The 17,576-nt window shown below is 49.6% G+C and overlaps 1 protein-coding gene across 20 annotated transcripts in view; it reads right to left on the bottom strand.

The window, feature by feature from the left end:
- Positions 1-2,567: 2,567 nt before the first annotated feature.
- Positions 2,568-17,576, bottom strand: part of FEZ1 (fasciculation and elongation protein zeta 1) — a 43,090-nt gene continuing 28,081 nt past the window's right edge. For 5 of the 20 annotated variants that reach the window (XM_072729417.1, XM_072729419.1, XM_025998965.2 and 2 more), the window contains exons 4-10: positions 16,640-16,726; positions 14,652-14,820; positions 11,247-11,518; positions 10,300-10,380; positions 9,139-9,214; positions 5,012-5,077; positions 2,568-2,916 (exon numbers count right to left, since the gene is read on the bottom strand). In XM_072729417.1, the coding sequence (XP_072585518.1) occupies positions 2,900-2,916; positions 5,012-5,077; positions 9,139-9,214; positions 10,300-10,380; positions 11,247-11,518; positions 14,652-14,820; positions 16,640-16,726 (768 nt within the window). In that variant the 3' untranslated portion in view covers positions 2,568-2,899. The remainder of the gene's footprint in view (positions 2,917-5,011; positions 5,078-9,138; positions 9,215-10,299; positions 10,381-11,246; positions 11,519-14,651; positions 14,821-16,639; positions 16,727-17,576) is intronic. The other 15 variants (XM_072729422.1, XM_072729424.1, XM_072729423.1 and 12 more) reach the window with 5 other exon arrangements.

Genomic DNA, 17,576 nt, shown 5'->3' with positions numbered 1-17,576 from the left:
ACCCCCCTTCTTCCCTGGCCACCGGCTGGACAAAGTCACCCTCCCGACCATCCAGTGAGGCAGGAAAAAGCTCTCCTGAATTTTTATTTTTTAATTAATTTATTTATTTTTTCTCCTGAATTTTTAGTAGCCAATTTGTCCCACAAGCATTAGGGGCGCCACCCTCCCTGTTAGCTCTTCCTGCTGGGTTGTATCTGCCTCCCTCCCGAAATAGAGACAAGACACACAGAGGCTGTGTCTGGCTCCCCAGCGGAGTTTCCTTACCGGGACCTGATCACGGGGCACTGGGCAACACCCCGTGGGGGCGTTTAACTGGCAGGAGGTTAGAGCCCACCTGCCCGAGGCCCGGGCGCCCCTTTCCCCTCGCCGTGTGCCAGCAGCCCGGACTGGTCCTGCACCCGGCCATCAAGGCTGACCGCAGTCGCAGGTGTCACAGCACCTGGGGGCACCCCGGCTGCATCACTGCACCTCAAGCATGAGCAGAGGGGCGTGTGGGGGGTGGAGAATCACGTTCTCCTGCTGACCACGCTGCACACTTGCTCTCGCAAGGCTTCTCCAGACCTTGGATGCCAATACCGATGGCCTGGAGAGCCTGTTAAAAATGCAGATTCCGATTCGGGAGGTTTGGGGCAAGATGTTTCTAACAGCAATTCGATGCTGTCCATGCTGGGCACCACATGTTGAAGATCAAGGAATTGAGGGAAGGGCAATGCAAAATCGTGGCGATTCGACTGAACCTTCCCGCTAAGGCTGCCGATGTGGACAAAAGGCGAGAAAAGAGGACCCCCGGTCACCAGCTTTCCCTACTCACCTCCCCTAGCTTGAGTGGATCCCTGACACTTGAGATTTATTTTTAACTGCCAACAGCTTTGATTAGCTTGTCTCTGCTGCCTCAGACGCCTGCTGGCAGGATACGTTCGGGGGGAAAGGAGTGGCTGACCCAGATCTGACAAATCCAAGCCCGGAAGGAAAGCTCTGGAGGATTCTCTGCTTCCCTTTTGCTGAGGCAGGTGAAAAACCCCACAGCTGGCAAGTGACCTCCCATCACCGATGACCCTTTGCATCCTTAACCACGGTGCCACTGAATGCAAAACTGAAGTCACCCCTTTCTGGCAAAGCACCAAAACTTAGGTCAGGGTGTCGGCCCCTAAGTATTTACATGGGCACCTATGGTTGCTTCGACCTCCCCCCAGCAGCCAGGGCTCGGCCTGTGTAGTTCTGCACGAGGTAGATGCCTGAGTTAGGCCTGCAGGGACGGGGGCAGCTTCCCTGGAGGGGTGGGCCCCCCTCACCCCAAGGTCGGATGGCTACTGCTCAGCGACACAGCTGCCAGAAAAGCAGAGGCCCAACAAGTGAGAGGCAAGGCACCCAGAAGGCCTTCTATTGTCGCCCATGTTGACCCACAGCCTTCTGCCGACGTGATAAAGTATGGCTTTCTGTTTGTTGTATGCGGTTAAGGCAAACCCTACCAAGAACAAGTGGAGGGTGACAGTCTGACTCCACCACTTGTGAACGTCTCTCCTCCCAGGTCTCCTCTCATCTGTAAAATCTGGGTGACGCCATGGCCTACTTACCACGGAGGGTCGCCACGATGTGAGACTAGCTTATGAAGCCATAAGGTCAGTGGCAGGCACAGGGCAAGGGCTCCATAAAGCTTTTTGTTTTAAGACGGGGCTGTGGGAGGGACACCTGGGTGGCTCGGGGGTTGAGCGTCTGCCTTTGGCTCAGGGCGTGATCCCAGGGTCCGGGGATCGAGTCCTGCATCGGGCTCCCTGCAGGGAGCCTGCTTCTCCCTCTGCCTTGTCCCTGCCTCTCTCTGTGTCTCTCAGGAATAAATAAACATAATCTTAAAAACAAAACAAAACAAAAAAAACGATGGGGCTGTGGGAACTCACAGGGTTATGATCATTCAAGCCAGAAGACGGAAGCCAAGCGAGTTCAAGGTGTGGTGAAATCGCGCCAGCACCCCGGCAAGGGGACAGCGCCCACCTGCGGGGCAGCCCAGGCCGGCAGCTGCCTGTCACCAAGGCCGGGACACCAAGTGGGGTTGGGGCCGCTGGCCCCCTGGGGCTGCGGGAAGGGCAGATGGAGAGCACACACGGGCCGCAGGATACCGTTCCCAGGGCCCTGGGGGCATTTGGGGGGCAGCCGCAGTCCCCCAAGCTGGGATCGCCCAGCAGAGCTGACTCCCTCCACGCCCCGGGTCCCTGTGGAGGGGCTGGTGAGGGCCAGCGTGGCCACCTCACCAGGAGGCACATGCTGCTCCTCGAGACTCACTCCCCACCTGCTGACTCCCTCATTGCCCCACTGCTCTGACTCCCCCACCCATAGATCCTACAAGACATTGCGCAGCTCCCTTGACAGCTGCCAAGCAGCCGGATCTTGGGGCTCCGGGGGTGGCCTCCTCCCTCTGTGCCACGTGCAGCCCGAGCACGGCCCGTGGCAGGGCCTCGCTCTGGCCCCCCAACACCCGGTCGTCTGCCGTAGGCCACGGGACACCACACAAAGGCAACGAGGCGGCCTGCCCCTGCGGGTTTGAAACACCACACTCCAAAGCACATGAAGAATATTAATTAAATGAAGGTTTATTTCAAAATTAGTCTTAGAGTGTAAGCTGTGTTCGAGGGCTGGAGCCAGACTACATAATGCGCGGTGAGAGCGGCCGCCTTCCTCCGACGGCGGAGAGGCCCCCACCGGCCCTGCCCCTCGGTCATGCATCCAATGATCACTAGGACTAGAAGCCAACAGCAAAGGACCCCGCGCGCTTGCTCATGTTTAATCCAGGTTAAGGAATACACGTTTAAATACACGTCGGAGGTTACGTGGTGTCATGCAGTCCCTGTGATAGAATGACTCTTGCTCCGTGACCTCCGCAACAAGGCTGCCCCCGAGGGCAGGGTTAGGTGGGACAGAGCACTGCAAAGAGAAGAGGAGAGGAGAGAGGTCAAAGCACGCATGGGGCAGGCCCTGCCAGCGCAGGATGCCCCTGGCCCAGAGGCAGAAAGCCGCCCCCGGGAACCAGGGAACACCTGCGATCACGTGTCTTCCTTCCAGAAGGTGTAGATGATCAGGTCTCCGGTGCTCATCTGCCTGGGTTCAAACCCCGGATCCGGCCTGTGCTAATCCCACGACCTTGGGGAAGTGGCTCCCACCCCTCTGTGCTCTGCCTCTGCCTACCTCACAGGGTGGTTCAGAAGCAAATAGAGAGTGCTCAGTAAATGTTAACTAGTTTTATGAATTCACTGACATTTCCGTGGATCACGGTGGGGAAAGGGGTCCAGCCCTCAGGCTCCCAGACTTTCCAAACCCATTTCCACAAAACTCCTTTGAGAAATTTGCTTTGAAAGCCCTTAAGAGCCAGAAGTTCTTCCCAATGCTGAGCCTGCCGTCCTCCTGCAGAAATTCAAGACTAATCTTTCTGATCCTTACGGAAACAATACAACTCCGAGATCCTTAACTGAGATCCGCGAGCCTACTGGAACCGCACCCGACATTGTGTGTGCGTGTAGAGCGAAGCTAAATGAAATAAAGGATCCACACAGCAGATGACTATCAGCGGTGGATACTGTTATGGCCTGAATGTCCAGGTGCCCCCCCCAAATTCCCATGTTGAAGCCCTAACTGCCCCATGTAGCCATATTTGGAGATGGAGCCTCCAAGGAGAAGAGTTATAGGATGGGGCTCTGCTCTAATAAGATTAGTGTCCTTCTAAGAGGAGACACCAGAGAGCTCTAGCGTTCTCCACATGCACACAACGGAGACCACCTGTGGACACAGCAAGAAGGTAGCTCCCTGCAAGCCAAGAAGGGAGCCCTTGCTAGCAATTGGATTTGCTGGCACCTTGATTGTGGACTTCTAGCCTCTGTAACTGTGAGAAAATACATTTCTGTTGTTGAAGCCACCCCGTGGTATTTTGTTTTAGCAGCCTGAGCAAACTAATATGGATATAAATGTCACACAAAGAACGACAACCGGAGAATATGTGTCTCTTAATGGAAGTTTAGCACCGTCGATAATGTAATGCTTATTTGAGGCTGAGTGTGATCAAGCCTCTAGCTCTGCCAACTAACAGGAAATACAAAAAAAAAAAAAAAAAAAAAGGAAGAATGTATTAAATTAAACCATGAGGACACGACTAACTAGCAGAAGCCAAAACCAGGAAATTCTATGGGGCAAACAGCCTGGTTTCCCCCAAGAAATAAATTTCAAGGGACAAGAGGAAAGGAAGGGGAATATATATATATATATATATATATATATATATATATATATATAAAGAGACTTAGGGGACACCTGCGTGGCTCAGCGGTTAAGCATCTGCCTTCTGCTTAGGGCGTGATCCTGGCGACTGGGGATCGAGTCCCACGTTGGGTTCCATGCAGGGAGCCTGCTTCTCCCTCTGCCTGTTTCTCTGCCTCTTTCTCTCTCTCTCTGTGTCTCTCATGAATAAATAAATAAAATCTTTTTTAAAAAAATAATAATAATATGGAGGGGAGAAGCTGGGTAGGGGTGTAAGTGAACAGAGATCAGCCATGAGTCAATGATCACTGAAGTAGGATGTTGAGCACATGAGAGTTCATTATTCTGGGCACTTGACTCCTACATATGTTAAAAGTTTCCTTAATAAAACAAATGTTAGCAAAGGATGTAGACTTCAAGCAGCTGAGACTAGTAAAGGCAGCCCCAGGCTGTTTCTCCCCACGAAATAGCCTGAACTCCACAGAGCTTTCACAATCAGCCTTGTGCTGGTTTGGCTGCTGCAATGCGGAGTCGCTCTGGTGACTCCAGGGTGAAGGACTCTCCCCTGGCCTCCCGGCAACAAGCAAAGACAAAAACCCATCCCTGTGGGGGCCTCACAAGCGCCTACTGGTGGCCCCCAGCCCTGAGTGGTCTGGGCGGGCAGGAGGCTTTGAGAAGCCTGCAGAAGGGCAGGTTCCAGGCCTTTGGTGGGAGGCCTGGGCGAGGGGTTGCCAGGGAGCCCTGCACCAGGGGGGCCAGGGGCTGCTCTCACCTTTTAAAATGTAGTCCGTTAGCAAAGTGGGCACCTTCTCATTATCCTCCTTCATGGCAAAGAGAACTAAGGAAGGAGAGAGAGAGAGAAAGAAAGAGAGATGAGCTGAGATGCCAGCAGAGCAGAAAGCTCACTTCTAGGCAGACAACCCACCAACCCAGAGTGGGAAATGATTCAAGGAAACCAGACATTCACTGAGTAAGGAGCAAACGCCTAGAAGCTTCTGTCAAGAAGCATGTCAGCATGCTGGTGGAGTAAAATACATCCAAAAAGTCACAGTGGCTTGTTGGTGACTTTATTTTCTTTTATCTTTTACTTTTTTTTTTTTTTTGCTCATCTATAACCTCCACATGATTTCCTAAGTATATATCTTTAATAAGCATGAAAAGAAATAAAGCAATTTAAAAAAGAATCAGCTTTCAGATGCAATCTAAATATTAAGAATGGCAGTCATCACATTACTGAATCACCAATAAAACTCTCTCTCTTTTTTCTAAAAATTGTATTTATTTATGCATGAGAGACACAGAGAGAGAGAGAGACACAGGCAGAGGGAGAGGCAGGCCCCCTGTGGGGAGCCTGATGTGGGACTCGATCCCAGGACCCCAGGATCACGCCCTGAGCTGAAGGCAGATGCTCAACCACTGAGCCATCGAGGTGCCCCAAAACTCTCTTTAAAGACATTCTATTCATGTAAAGAGACATTAGAAAAATTTCTCTAATTATTATAATAATAAATTATTATTCAAATTTATTCAAAACAAATGAACTTACTTTAACAAAATTTTTTTTTCTATTTTGTGCCCAGTACAGGGCCAGACTTTGTGGAAATGCAAAGGAATTACATACTCTTAAGGAGCTCGTAGACTTCTCATTGAGACGCTTCACGATTTACACACATATAAGGCAAACAGGAGGGAAGTTACTGAAGCATAAAGGCTTTTTTTATAGAGGTTTTGAAAATAGCTTTTTTCTGTTACTAAACGAGGTAGCACTTTCTCATGTTCATAATTCACATTGTGGAAGTCAGCTTTGTAGGATATCCTTTAAGAACATGTTTGGACTTTACAATATTAAAAAAAAGAAAAAGAGGGGAGGAGAAAGCCCACCATATAGGATTCTTCATCACAGATTCTTTAAACATGGTGTGTCTATCCCAGGTGGTCTTACCTAGCTCTATGAAAAATGGAGAGAGGGATCTGTGGGCACAAGACACATTTATCAGTGAAGCAAGAAGACTATAGAACATGATGCATTAACTTTTAAATGAATAAATAAATGCTAATATTCATGAAGAAATGCCTGGAAGAATGTGCATGAAACTGTTAAGGGTGGTCACCCTTGGGTGTGAGACCACAGGGGATGTTCCTTTCTACTTCATACTTCTGCAGGGTCTGGCTCTCTTCAATGAGCACAAATTGCTTTTTCTGCAAGCAGAGAAAGCAATACAGGTGGGCCGACACAGATAACTGGGGGGAGGCAACCTCAGCCTGGACAGTACAGGGTTCCCCCCAGGGGTTTCCATGGCTTAGGTCTCCACTGATCACCCTGTCTCGCTTCAAATCAGGATCATGGAACTTGACTCCAAAGATTGGGAGTGAGTGATGAATGGAGCCTGGGGGGCGTGAGGCAGTGACCAGGTCCAGAGAAAAGCAAGAGCCTGAACCTGAGGCCCTCTAGGTGGTAGTTTTTTTATTTCTACCATAGTTTCAGATGTGTATTCGAGTCAACCTAACAGGCTGGAAGTACCTGATGACTGAACGTGGGCAACACAAAATGCCCAACAAGGAGACCCCGGCAGGGAGCCTGGGGGTGTTCAGTGGGTTAAGCGTCTGCCTTCGGCTCAGGTCATGATCTCAGGGGCCCTGCTCATCGTCCCCGATGTCTGCTTCTGCTCCTGGCCCTGCTCAAGTGTGCTCTCTCCCCCTCTCAAAAAAATAAATCAATAAAATAAAAAAGGGGGGGAACGCCTGGATGGCTCAGTGGTTGAGCATCTGCCTTCGGCTCAGGGCATGATCCTGGGGTCCTGGGATCGAGTTCCACATTGGGTTCCCCGCAGGGAAACTGCCTCTCCCTCTGCCTGCTTCTCTTCCTCTCTCTCTGTGTCTCTGCTGAATAAATAAATAAAATCTTTAAAAAACAGAAGAAGAAGAAAAAGAAGACAGCTGTAAAAATGCAATCCTTGCATTCAGCCAACATGTGTCTAAGTTAACTCCCCAAATCCAAAAGGTATAGGAGTTGTCCGGTCCCAAGAGCTGGTCTGGGGCCTATGTCCTTAGTTCAGGAGTCAAGAGGAGACATTCACAAATCCATATGATGATTTGCCCATAAAAAAAAAAAAGAGAGAGAGAGAGAGAGAGCTTTTATAACCTGCAGCTGAATTCACATGCAGGAAAGACCCTTCTTTCTTTTAAAAGGAATAAAATATTGGATTGTGGTGTACCCACATGATAGAAGAGAGAGCCATAAAAAGAATGTTAACCAAATGTTAACTGATAGGAGTAAAATCATGATACAAAATTTTATAGCCAGTATAATCCCGAGTATGTGGAGAAGACATAAAACATTATGGCTGAAAACACCAAAATAGTAACCACCGTGGAGGGGACAATGAATTATTTATTTTCTTTTGTTCACTGTTCTGTATTTCCAAACTATTCTAAATGATGGATACACTCCAATTAAAATTTTTTAAAACGAACTGGGAAACATGTAAATAAACCCACTGTTTCTTAATTAAAATGAAAGGATTTCGCGCTGAATTCCTGAATGGGTATCTGTAATAAATTTATAGCTCTTCTTTAAAAAAAAAAAACCATGATAGAGTACTTTACATGTATCAACCTCCATAATCTGTCCAAATTATTTTCCAAATGCTTACTACTTGTGAAAACACAAACACCTATAAATGTCAGTTCGTTTCTGGCTGTTCCCTTGGACAAAAAAAAAAAAATCTGAGTGCATATTTATGCAAATAAAGGAGTTGAAAATGAGTGACGAGGAAGCCAATGTACTTTGAATTTAAAATTCCAGATTCTCAAGGACGCGGTATCCCTGGATGTAGGCAGGGTTTCTGTTTACCAGAACCCCCTGCTTTGGTTCTTCAAATTGATAAAAATGAAAATGTTTGGTCACCTTTATAGCACCGCAGAGGGGGTTGGAGGGAGCTTGGGGACACCTGCAGGTATCTATCCTCAGCTGAACAAAAGAAACTCCTCTTGCCCCTCCTCCCCCCTGGGTATCCAGTGGCCCTGCCCTGGCCCCCAGCTCAAGCCACTGCCTCCGAGGCAGGGTGACTCTGGGCTGGGTGGCCCGGTTACTATGTCACTTAGTGAGGCACTCGGTTGCCAGGGAGATGGGCGTTCTTGGGATTCACTGAGCTGCCGCCACCTCAGCATAGGATTTTTCTCTTCCTAAAAGATGCAGGCTGACATTGATGGCTAATACCATGTGCCCCGAGCCCTTGGGGCGTTGTTGTGTTTGATGTATGTAAAGAGATTTTGCCTACAAAAGGCTCTTTATCACACATTGGTTCCTCCCGTAGCTTGTAGCTCAGGGTGTTGATTAATATTTGACAATAGAGCAAAGAGGAGGCAGTCAGTTCCTGGAAGGAAGACTGTTCTTTCCAATCAGGCTCACTCACCCGGCCACCGCCAATGAAGAAGAAACCTTGCTTCTCCTTAAAAATGCAGCCAGCCCCGTAGACCAAGCCCCCTGCTGCAGGGCCACGAGGTGGGACAAAGCAAACCTCAAGTTGCCGCCAGGAGGACAGACAAGGCAGAGAAGGCAAGGCTTTGAGGCCTGCTGGGGAGCCAGGGCCTGCACACCAGTCCTGCCCCCACCTGCCGCCGACCCCTCTCCCCAGCTCATTCCTTCCTGGCAAGGCTCTGCCCTTTACAGGGAACCAGGGAGCAAACAAGACAGCTCTGGGTGCCAGTGCAGAGGACTTTGGCTTTGTCCCCTGTAGGGGGACGTGATGCACAGGCTGACCCAGCTAACGCTGCTCTCGGGGAAACCTGAGGCCTCAGACCCCATGGGTACCGCTTGCAGCTTGCAGCGGGGCAAGCAGGCAAGGAGGGAGGGAGGGAAATGAGCAGCCCATCTCGCTGGGGATGACAGGAACTCACTGTTTGTCAGCATCTGGAGATCTTCCACCGACGGGGGCAAGGCTTTCTTCTCGTAAGGGATGACCGTGTTCAGATACTACGAGACAAACACGGCACGCAGGCCTTCAGACACAAGCACGGCCCCTCTGCGGTAAGATCCGTCAGCCATCCGCATGCGGACTGTGATTTTGCCTAACAAACATGCTCCCCGAAGGCGACACTCAGTGACACCCACGATCCTCTGCACACCGCTGCTTCAGGACCCCTAGGACTCCTTCCCCGTCTCTGGGGGACGTCTCTAAAACTAAGACTTAACCCTATTAGCCCTCCCTTCCATCCAATACACTCTTCGGATGCTTAGAAGCTTGGGGAATTTAGGAGTCCTGGTGAGCTGTGCCTCCTTCAGGCTGAGCGCAGGGAACATTTCAAGGGGAGATGGTACTTCCTTATCCTTTGCCGGGTGATACGAAATCCAAGGGTCAATAATGACAGGGGAGAGAACCTCGACCCCGCCCTCGGTCTTGGACGTTGGGTTTGCTCCCTCTGCTGGATATGAGGTGCTTATACAAATAGATCATCCCCCCCCAGAACAGGGTACCAGAGAGATCCTGGAGGTTGTGGGGGACCCTGGGGGGCTGAGGGTGAAGAGCCCCTGACCCAAAGGCCAAAGACCTATATGTTTGGCCCCTCGAGGTGTGGCCTTGAGAGGAGACCTAATCTCTCTGGGGTCTTAGCTCTCACCCCTGCAAAATGTGGCAATCGGGCCAGATGTTCCCCAAATCACTTCCCATGTTGCGGTGCCAGAATGCCAGCCCTTAGGATCCAGCTTACGAATGTGTCTAACACACGCACACAATCAGGTAACTTAGTCCACGATCTCAAACGCGTCCATTTATGCACATGCCTGTTCTATCAGGTTATGCCCTTGGTGAGGGCAGGGCCGGGACCCACTCATCTTTGAACCTGAGGGCTTGGCAGCCGCTCAAAAAAAAATTAAAAAAAGAAAAAAGTTCACCCTTTAAAAGACACTGTGTGTCCCTCCCTAAGAGTGCAAGAAGGTGCTAAGACCCCTCTGCCCAAGGGCTGAGATAATCCCAGGGGATCGCCACGTCCTGTTCTGCGGGGGGAGGCCAGGTGGCAAGCGGCCCGGAGGGTTTCTGGGAGCCAGGGAACTGCTCGTACCTGTTTGTCAGTTCCTGAGGAGCCAAAGGTCTGGCGGATGCCGCTCTGCAGAATGTTGGAGATGCCTTCCACGCTGAAGCGCTGCGGAGAGTGGGGGGTGCTCAAGAACAAGTGCTTCCTGCCCCATCGTCATTACCCCCTGGGGACTTCGGTGTCCTCCCTAAGCTACTCAGACCCACGGCTTCCACCGGGTCCCAGATAACACCCGGTCTAAAACATAGGCCAACACGGAAGCCTGAGCTTTGCAAGAACCAGCAGTTGAGTCTCAAAGACTCTTAACTCCGTCATCCCTCAGGGCAGCGGGCAGCGCGTGGCCCCTGCACGTCCCTGGTTTCCTCATTCCAGCTTCCAGGTGTACAGAGAATAAAGCAAGACGGTCCACCCGGGGCAGATGACGCCACAAGCATCTTAGGGAGGAGAACACAACGTCCGCAAAGCTACTGTCCTTATCCGGGAAGCCTTTCCCGGAATGCACAAGCCTTGGCCTGAATCAGTAGGTCTGGGACAGGGCCCAGGCCAAGGTATTTTTCAAAAGCTCCTTGGATGATTCCCCTGAGCCTCCTAGATCGAGAACCACTGGTTTGGAGCCCTGTCAACATACCAGTAAGGCGTCAGAGTTTTCAATCCTGAGACACCCCACTGACACCTGGAGGAGGTAAGTCAGGACTGGGAGCAGGGGGATTCTGACCCCGAGTCTCAGGGCTCATCACCCCTCTTTCCAAGGGCTTGCCTTGGGAGCACATGCCACAGGCAAGGATTTTCCGATGTCCGCGTCCCATCTCCCCAGCTAGACCGAGGTCCTCGAGAGGAGTAAAGGAGACATGGGTGCCTTCTCCATCGTCAGGGCCCTAGTGCGTGCCCGGGTCCTGCTGGCAGTCACCGCTCGGTCCCCGTCTTGCTGGTGCCGGGCCCCACGCGCCCCGTCTCCCCGCTGGGGGCTCACGTACCTTGAGAGGCATCTGGCTTCCCTTCTCTATCCGGCTGCTCTGCAGGCTCAGACCTTTCTCTTTCCGCCTCTTCTTCATCAGCTCCCGCTGCTCCTTCTGCTTGTTCTGAACCTCGATGAGCACCGTGATGAAGGAGTTTTTCACCTCCTTCTCAAACTCCAGCTCGTCCCGGCGGGCCAGCTGCTGCACCAGCTCCTCCGAGAAGTCCCGGATGGCGCCCTCCACCTGGTCCAGCAGCTCGGTCAGCTCCGACCCCGACAGGTGCCTCAGGCCTGCGGGGGCAGACGGCCCGTGGGTGACGGCTGCGTCCCAGCCATGGCCCATGCCCACCCAGCGGCTCCCGGGCGCTGCCCAGGGCTCCCCAGCTCCTTACGGGGTGGGAATTCAGGGCCGTGCCGGGAAGGAAGGGGCCTGTGTGCCAGCAGCAAAGTGAACACTGCTCTTGGGGAAACAAAGAGGGAAAAGGAAACAGCCCCCAGGGGGGCCTGTGGACCCCGTTCACAAAACTGTGCATGGACAGACGTGTGGCTTTGTGATCCCAGAGTCCTCCTCCTATTTTTCCCCTGTTCCTATGATATCCCTAGTGCGAAGCAGGTGAAGGATCAGGGGGAGAAAACATTAAGAGGAGGTTTCTGGCATGTGTGCTGAGAGCAGTAGAAAGGTGGTGTTTGTCCCAAGAACAGAGCAAGATATACCCGGCCAGCAAAACAAGCACAGGGATCCAAGGCCCTCTGCACCCCTGTGGCCCTGGGTGGCGGGTGCAGATATTAGGGAACATAGGAAACGTGTGGCCGGCTGGCTACACATATTAAAAAATGCACCCCAGGGCAGCCCTGGTGGCTCAGCGGTTGAGCGCCACCTTCAGCCCAGGGCCTGATCCTGGAGAACAGGGATCAAGTACCTCGTCGGGCTCCCTGCATGGAGCCTGCTTCATCCTGCACCATTATCCCTCCAGACTGATGGCTTTTGTACTCAATTTTGCCTTCGCTGTGTCACATCTTTTCCTGTGTCTCTGCTTGTGTCTCTGCCTCTCTCTCTCTCTCTTTCTCTCTCATGAATAAATAAATAAAAATCTTTTTTTAAAAAATGCAATAAATAAATAAATAAATGCACCCTGGAGGGACCCCTGGATGGCTCAGTGGTTGAGCATCTGCTTTGGCTCAGGTTGTGATCCCTGGATCCTGGGACCGAGTCCCATATCGGGCTCCCTGCAGGGAGCCTGCTCCACCCTTTGCCTATGTCTCTGTATCTCTCATGAATAAATAAATAAAATCTTAAAAAAAAAATGCACCATGGCTAGTTGGTACAGAGTCTGCCATCAGAGAAAAGGAAAGGGAACCTGAGATGCTGCAATACAGAGGACTTTATCTTAAGTTTTTGTCCCTTAAGATTTCTTCATTGAAAATAGATCGGGGGTGGGGGGAGTGTGTCCTGTTGGCTCTGTTTGTAGAGCATGCAACTCTCGGTCCCAAGATTAGGAGTTCAAGCCCCAGGCTGGGCAGAGAGCCTACTTACAAAAAAAAAAAAAAAAAAAAAATTGACTGGAATGGGGGTTTGGGTGGAACATCTTTTCAAATTGGTCCCTAACATCTTTTGTTTCTGCCCCAGAATCCATTTTGCTTTTCTGTTCTGTTTCTGCTGTGGCCTGTGGATGTGCTGACTCGGTTCGACCTCCTCCTTTATTCTGCTCTTTGGAGCTGTCCTCCTCCTTCTGCGTTTGCCATTTCACTGTGCACTTCAGCTGTTTTCCGGAGTCTTCCGCCGAGCATGGCTATGTTTGGGGCCTTTGTGTGGCTGAGAACGGCCTGAATGCAGCTCTGCAGCCAAATCTGCCCCATCATTCCGAGCACATTCCTTCTGCTTTTGCCCTCGCCCAGCCTCTACTCCCTTAGGGTCACAGGGTCTCATTTTCAGGACACATTTCCTCAGATCAGGCCTCGATTTTTACCACCACTCCATCCGGGGTCTGGACCTAGACACCTGCCCAGCCCTCCTTCCCTTGGCGGCGAGCATGGGCCCCTCCTGCAGCATGGGCACCATTATCCCTCCAGACTGATGGCTTTTGTACTCAATTTTGCCTTCACTGTGTCACATCTTTTCATTTCACGCCTCATCCACCTCTTTCTTTGCGTGATCATAATTACCATGAACCTGTGTCAGAGAGCTAACACGACACAGATCAGGAGTGTGGATTCTGGAGTGAACCTGCCTGGCTTCACATGTGGGCTCCACCCCTCACCACCTGGATGTGGTGTCAGGGCAGATACAAATAAAAAATAGGAGGCTTGGCTCTCCCTGCTGAAAATAAGGACAGCGAGTTTCTCTCCCCTTCACCTGCCTGTTCTTTGTGAACACCCTCCTCTGTCCTTTGCAGATGGACGCCAATCATTTTAATGGCAAAATAAGCCTCTTGTCAGCCTCGGGACTCAGGAATGTTTCCTCGAGCACCCGGGAGTCACAGGTTGGAAAAGTAATCATCGAGGAAGATGACAGGCCCCTAACTAGTCACCCTTCTCCAGATTGCTAAACCGATTTAATGAAATGGGTTGTATCCACTTAACTGCAGACGAGAGTAGGATTTCTTTCTGGCTTTGCAATCCCTTTAGCGACTTGCCTGTGATGGGCACTCGGTTCTGGCTTAATACTTTTTCAATAGTAAAATTGTTCTCTTTCTCTTCTTCTGTGGAGAGGTTTTCTAGGTGGGCAGGAGATTTTGGTTTTTTTTTTTTTTGTTTTATTTTTTTAAAGATTTTATTTATTTATTCATGAAAGACACAGAGAAAGAGAGAGAGACAGAGACACAGGCAGAGGGAGAAGTAGGCTCCATGCAGGAAGCCCAACCCGGGACTCTATCCCGGGTCCCTGGGATCACGCCCTGGGCTGAAGGCAGCGCTAAACTTCTAAGCCACTCAGGCTGCCCTAGATTTTGTTATTAATTATATTTCCCCAATAGTGGCATCGAACAAGTCACTTAGCCTCTCAGCATACTCAATTACCCCAATCCTAATGGAGTTGGTGTGGGGATGAAATGAGATTATGCACAGAAATTCTTTGAACAGGGTCCGGCACATGGCGGGCGTTCCAAAAATATCAGCTCTCGTGATTATTACCTTTTTTGTTGATTTTATGGTAGTATCATTTTAGACAGCGGGTTTCCGATTTCTTCTACTTAATCTGCTTTAGTCTTGTTCTTTGGTTAGTTTTACTATTTTGATTTTGCTTGATTGCCTTTCCCCCATCCCACCCCCCAAAATTGCTAACTTCTGTCCTGACAACCAGTTGGAAAGGCATTGCCAACTCCCTGGATTTGAGGTCCTATTAAGCTACATGGGAAGCCTGTGCCCACGGCCTGGCCTGCAGGCAGCAGTGTTCATCGTTGGCACACCCACCTGCCAGGCCCCTCACCTTCGTAGGACCAGTTGTTGTTGAAGGTCTGGGTCAAGGCCTGCATCTCCTGCAGGAGGACCGAGTCTGCCTGGGAGGAGGTTTCTCCCTCATCCTCCTCTTCTAGAACCTCCTCTTCTTCCTCAGGGTCTGGGGAGTTCTGCATCATTTCTTCAATCTCCTCAATCACCTGAAGAAGGTACGCAAGAGAATGCTAACTCTGTTCTCTGCTGGAGGAACATTCCATCTCGAATTTTGATCAGTTAAGGGTATTTCTACATTGCTGCCTGTAAAATTCCTAAAGCAATATTGTTATTTAATACATATTGAACAATAATAAAAATAGATCTGACCAAAGGCTTCCATACACTCTCTCATTAATGTAAGGTACTCTTTCATGTGCAATCTCTTCCAAGAACACCATTTAGATGAGTGCTTTATTGAAAATAAACTCCTCTTTCGGGAAACAAAGCAGAGCTGCCTAGAAGGGAACATCTACTTCAATCTGCTGAGCACTTCATTTCTAAGTGGGAAAGTACTTTATCCACCCAATTTTAACACAAAACCCAGTCCATTAATTGCTCACAGTGCTTACGCTGTTCCTAGAACAACTCAAAATGGGGAGACTTTTTTATGTAGAGGAAATTTCTCCAGAAGTCACCTAGATAGAAACTAAAGCTTCCCAGCCACCAGGGCAAACCAGGATGAGAAAATAACAAAAGGATAGGTAGGGTCTGGAGAGCAGGAAAGAGCTGAGAAACCCAGCCATAATCTAGACTCTTAATACAGATCAGCCCCTAGAAGAGAGCGCTAAATCAGAGGACTGCCAGAGGAATATGGGCAAGCTGCTCCGTTCATTAATTGTTTACACATAAAGAAAATGGAAGAGGCAAAGATAGCATGAAAGGCATCCGCAGATGGGTCTGGTCACGACCGGGCACGCATACATTTGTCTGTCCTCGATTCTGTGATGGATTCAGGCTCCAGACCAATGGGCTGTGCTCTCCCTGAGGCAGGCTTTTCTTCCTGTTAGCTGGACCAAGGACGAGCGGACTGAGTTAACCACCTGGAGAATTTCTCTTTTAATCCCACCCCGTCTCACCTCCACTCAGCAAATTTAGGGGATATTTAGTCTTTGCTTACCGACAGCCTTTATAAAATGCAAGCCAATGACAAACCCCCTTTACAATTATATGGTTGAGTTTCTTCTTCTCCTAGAGTACTTATCACTGACTTTGAATTACTGAATTGTTTCTTTACAATTCACAAGAATAACTGTTAGCCCCAATTCTCTTCCTATCTGGTGCCCTCCAATCTCTTGATCCTTACCTGTTTACATCTATCTGCATTTTTATCACAGATAGGAAAGAGTTCCTTTTGCTGAAAAGCACTTTCTGGCACCAAAGGCTCCTGGTGGAGCTTTTTCAGAACTACTTTGTCAACAGTGTGTATGGTGCCTGTCCCCCAAGTAATAAATGACTCAAGCCAAAATATAACTAATTCAATCAAATGTCAAACACTACCTTTTTTTTTTTAATCTTTTTTTTAACAAAGACACAACTGTCCATTAAGACTCCTTCTAGAAGGCTCGACATTTTGGGTGTTCTATGAAATATGAGAAAATACTCATCATACAACAGTCACTTCTATTTTTGCAAGAATAGGTATTTGGGATCTTTTATTTAAGCGTCTTGACTCTTAATGAGATTGTACTCAGAGGCTTAGCAAGAAGCAAAGCCAGTCAACACTGGGCCTCTTTCTGGCTGTAATCAAACACAAACCCCACCCAACCCAAGGGTCAGGAATTATGTTCCTATTTACTGCAGGTGGGTAAACTGAGACATAGAGAGAAATGAAATCCCTGCTCAAAGACACTAGGAGTCATCGACATAGCCACGGCGAGACCATGTATTTTTCTTCTGCTTTAAATGGACATGACAAGTATGTACTTAAACTTTTTCTTGATCCAAAGAACAAAAAGTCCCAAGAACCAAGAGAAATATTCATACCTGATCTGCTGTGAGTAGAGGCTCCTCATTGATACCAGAATCATGTTCACTCTTCTCATTGAACTCTTCCTCTTCTTTCTCATGGATCTGAAGGGGGGGGTGGGGGGTGGAATTCTGATTGATCATCAGCAGAACTAGGGTTCTGTTTACTGTCTGGTCTCTAGAACAGAGGACACAGACTGAGAGGCCCCTCCGGCCATCCACTGTGTGACGAGGGAATCTGAAGAGATGCCCAGAGTTTCATCAAATTTCAAACACACCCTTTCTGTGCAACATGCATCCCTGAGTCCAGCACCGTCAAAAAGGACAATGAGGGATGTCTGACTCAAAGGGAGGAGCACTGCTCTTTAACCCACAGGTAGATTGTCCCTGCGTGAACAAGGAGCCTTGTCAAGGTGAGTGATGCCACAACCATTTCCTGCAGCCAAGGCACTCTTATTTATATAAGGAGTTTCAATCCGGGCTCCCCCAGATTGAAACAACTTCCTCTGGGGGTTGTTTCCAGAGTTAGTTGTCTGAGGCATTTTAAGGAGTACGCTGTTCTGGTTCAGAAAGTTAAGCTTTTAGAACCTGATGCAATGCCATCCTGTGACTGGAATCTAGGCAGGGTGTCACAGCTGCTAAGGATGCAGTGAATCCATACGGGACATGCCACAGAACCACCTGACCACACGAATAGAAGCACACACCAAACAACAAAAAACATAGAAACATGTGCCCTGTTCCTCCAAAATTCCACAATGCCAAGTGAAATTCTGAAAGTTCACAACCACTAAGAGTCTAGATGTTGAAATCCACCAAGATAGTCACAGCATATCTGGCTTTACTAATCACATCCCTAACGGCCACAGTCTGGCATTTATGTTCAAATCCGGCACAAAATAAACCACTAAACCACCTAACCCTTTGCCTATGTCCAGAAGTCTACTTAGAAAGT

Source organism: Vulpes vulpes, chromosome 12 (genome assembly GCF_048418805.1).
Source record: "Vulpes vulpes isolate BD-2025 chromosome 12, VulVul3, whole genome shotgun sequence".
NCBI lineage: Eukaryota > Metazoa > Chordata > Mammalia > Carnivora > Canidae > Vulpes > Vulpes vulpes.
Note: the sequence above shows the minus strand (reverse complement) of the source record. Positions and strands in the feature narration are given on the sequence as shown.